The sequence below is a fragment of the Apium graveolens genome, chromosome 6, assembly GCF_009905375.1.
Source record: "Apium graveolens cultivar Ventura chromosome 6, ASM990537v1, whole genome shotgun sequence".
NCBI classification, from domain to species: domain Eukaryota; kingdom Viridiplantae; phylum Streptophyta; class Magnoliopsida; order Apiales; family Apiaceae; genus Apium; species Apium graveolens.
Genome location: NC_133652.1, coordinates 14,347,078 through 14,350,929, shown reverse-complemented (window position 1 = coordinate 14,350,929; position 3,852 = coordinate 14,347,078). Strand labels below are relative to the sequence as shown.

General features: G+C 36.3%; 1 protein-coding gene across 1 annotated transcript; it reads right to left on the bottom strand.

The window, feature by feature from the left end:
• Positions 1-2,788: 2,788 nt before the first annotated feature.
• On the bottom strand, positions 2,789-3,612 carry LOC141664640 (uncharacterized). The gene is made up of 2 exons (XM_074470593.1): positions 3,544-3,612; positions 2,789-3,487 (listed from the first exon to the last, which is right to left on the bottom strand). Exons 1-2 carry the CDS (start codon positions 3,610-3,612, stop codon positions 2,789-2,791), a joined length of 768 nt encoding a protein of 255 aa, XP_074326694.1.
• Between the last annotated feature and the right edge of the window lie 240 nt (positions 3,613-3,852).

Here is a 3,852-nt window from a genome sequence, read left to right as displayed (position 1 = left end):
CTTTAACATTTGCTTAGACAAATCTACTCCATATTTTAGTAAGTCTATTGTAGCTTCTGATGGGAAAAATAAAATGCGAAGAGAAGAAACTTGTTCTCTAGAATTTCTTGATATGATTGTGTAATTGGATATTACAATTTATAGGATTACATAGATATAGATTCACGGAACTAGTACATAGAACACTTAATTATCTAGAAATATGTAAACTATGGTTCATGCTCCAGAATCATGTATCTGTGACTTCACTTTCATGTAAGGAATTAAATAGTTTTTCTGGAAGGTTCTAGCTTATATTCCAACAGCCTCCCTTAAGCTAGAATCTTGCAACACCTAGCTTTGTATTCAGTCCAGTGAACACTTCTGACTTTAATGGCTTTGTAAATATGTCTGAGACTTGTTCTTCACTTCTACAGTACTTAACTTCAAGCTCTCCATTCTTGATCAAATCACGGATGAAATGGTATTTAATTCGAAAGTGTTTGTGTTTTCCATGATAAACAGGACCTTTACTAAGTGCAATACCAGAGCTGTTGTCACAATAAATTTCTGGACAATCCTTGAAATTTTGCTTCAGTTCTTGTAACACCCATTTTATCCAGAGGGATTGACAACCGCTATAGCCAATGATATGTACTCTGCTTCCGCTGTTGAGAGCGCCACAACAACCTGTTTCTTTGACATCCATGATATCGCACCAGATCCAACAAAAAAACACATTTCCTGATGTGCTCTTACTATCATCATGGTCTGCTGCCCAATCACTATCTCAAAATCCAACAAGTTTAGGATTGCTTACCTTTTGATAATAAATTCCATCTGAGAGAGTTCCTCGAATGTATCTTAATATTTTTTTCCCGCTTCCCAGTGAGACATCCTGGGAAATTCCATAAACCTTCTAATTAAGCTGACCCCATAAGCTATGTCAGGTCTTGTAGTAGTAAGATACATTAGGTTTCCCACAAGGGTTCTAAATAATGTAGGATAAATAAGCTCAGAATCATCATCTTTACTTAACTTCAAACCAACTGCAACTGGTGTACTAACTGAATTTGAATTTTCCATTTTGAACTTTTTCAGCAATTCTTTAGCATATTTCTGCTGAGAGATAAAAAATCCACCATTGCTTTGTTTAATCTCCATGCCAAAAAAGAAATGTAGCAGTCCCAAATCAGTCATCTCAAATTCTTTTTCCATGTTTTCTTTAAAGACATTTATATCTTCAGCATTGCTTCCAGCAATGATCAAATCATCAACATATAAGCTGATAATAAGAACACTATTATTTGCCCCTTCTTTAACATAAAGAGTGTGTTCAAAAGGACACTTCTGGAAACCATTCTTTAAGAGATAACCATTGATACGGCTGTACCAAGCTCTCGGAGCTTGTTTTAATCCATAAAGGGATTTCTTTAAGCGACAAACTTTATGTTCTTCTCCTTTTTTGATGAATCCTGGTGGCTGGTCTATGTACACTTCCTCTTTTAAAACACCATTTAAAAATGCCGACTTAAAGTCCATTTGGTGAACAATCCAATTATTTTGAGCAGCAAGAGCAAGTACTAACCGGATAGTTTCAAGAAGGGCAACTGGAGAAAATACTTCTTGATAATCAATGTCAGCCTTCTGTTTGTAACCTTTTACTACAAAGCGAGCTTTATACTTTTGAATTTTTCCATCTGCATCACGTTTAGTTTTAAACAACCATTTGACTCCAATTGTTTTCTTTCCAGGAGGCAAATCAATTAATTCCCATGTCTTATTCCTTTGAATTGCATCCATTTCTTGCTTCATGGCCTCCCTCCATTTTTCTTCTTTAGTAGCCTCTTCAAAGGTGACAGGATTATTTTCCATGAAAAAAGCAAAGTTTGCATATTCTTCTTCAAGTATTCTTCTTGTTTGGCCATAAATTTCACCTAAACTTCTGGTTTTGCGAGGTGTTGACTCAGGATTTGAAGAAGATGCAGACTCAGAACTTGATGAAGATGTTGGTGATGCATGCAGTGGAACTTCTTCTAGAACAGTCCTAGTTTCTTCTTCCAGTAGATTGTTGTCATATATGATGGTGTCGCTTTCTTTTCCATTCTTCCAATCCCAAGATGCTTGTTCATCAAATATTACGTCACGACTGATTATTAATTTTTTTGACACTGGATTGAACAGCCTATATGCCTTTGGATTCTCGCTGTAGCCAACAAAAATGTACCTTCCAGATTTATCATCAGGCTTTCCACGCTTCTCCTTCGGTATATGAGAATAACATAGGCTTCCAAAAATTCTGAAATGAGATACACCAGGTTTGTGACCACTCCATGCCTCTTCTGGGGTTTTTCCTTGTACAGCTTTAGTAGAAGCACGGTTTAAGACATAGCATGCTGATAATGCAGCTTCAGCCCAGAAAGGATGAGGTATCCTTTTTGTCTTGAGCATGCTGCGCACAAGTTCCATAATAATTCTATTTTTTTCTTTCTGCCACCCCATTTTGTTGGGGCCTAAAACTTACCATCAGCTGATGTTTAATGCCATTCTCTTTCAAAAAGGCTTTAAATTCTCCATTCATGTATTCACCGCCTTGGTCAGAACGTAAGGCCTTTAGATCAAGTCCACTTTATTTTTCAACAAGAGCTTTAAAATTCTTGAACACTCCAAAAGCTTCAGATTTCTATTTTAGAAAATATATCCATATTTTCCTAGTGCAATCATCAATAAATGTGAGAAAATATTTTTTACCTCCAAGTGAATTTTCTCGAATTGGACCACATAAATCTGAGTGCACCAGCTCTAAAGGTTAAGATGCCCTTTTTGCCATTCCACTTGGAAAAGAATCACGTTTGTGTTTTCCAAATACATGGCCTTCACAGATTTGATCTTGTTTATTGATGTATGGAATGCCTCTCACCATATGCTCCTGAAAGATTTTTGAGAGTGTGCTGAAGCTTAGATGATTGTATCTTAGATGCCACAGCCATGATTTGTCCTCCACAATACTAGAGAAACAATTGAGTGATGTCTCATTTAACTTTAAAGGAAAAATTTTATTTGGTGTCATTTTGATTCTCGCAATAAGAGAATTATTCTTATCTCTTATATCACACAGCTCACCATTGAAAATCACATTATGTCCCTTATTTAATAATTGTCCCACGCTTAAAAGATTATGCTTCAGCCCTGGAATATAGTAGACATCACGAACAAAATTCTGGTCTCGCTTGGTTTGGATTGGAACATCACCACATCCTTGTATCAGGTGCCGTTTGTCATCGTCAGTTTTTACCTCTCGCTGGACAGATTCATCCAGATTAATAAGAATGCTTTTGTGTCCTATCATGTGGTGGCTACAACCACTGTCAATGTACCAAATATTCTTGGTGGAGACCTCTTGCTCATTAAACATAAGAAGGACAGATTCTTCATTCTTTGATTCAGAACTTTCATGTAAAAAACTGGTCTCATTTCTTTCATATTTCAATCTCGAGTAGCAATCTTTCTTTAAATGACCAAATTTATGACAAAAATTGCATTGGATTTAAAATTGATAATTACCTCTTCCTCTGCCTCTAACTTGTCCATGGAATCTTCCTCTTTCATATTGATTTCCTGGACTTGCTTCATGATTTAATTGATATTGATAATTTCGTGCTTGAGACCTTCCTCTTGCGTAAGAATCTGGTTGGCTTCTTCCTTTTCTACAAAAATTTCTCCCGCGTCCTCTTCCATGGAAGCCTCCACGATGGAATTCTTGCATCCGGAATGCTTGCTCAGAGGGTGATGATTCAAATTGTTTAATCCTTAATTCATGAGATTGTAAGGAGCCCAATAGAGATTCAAGTGGAAGCTCACTTAAATTTTTTT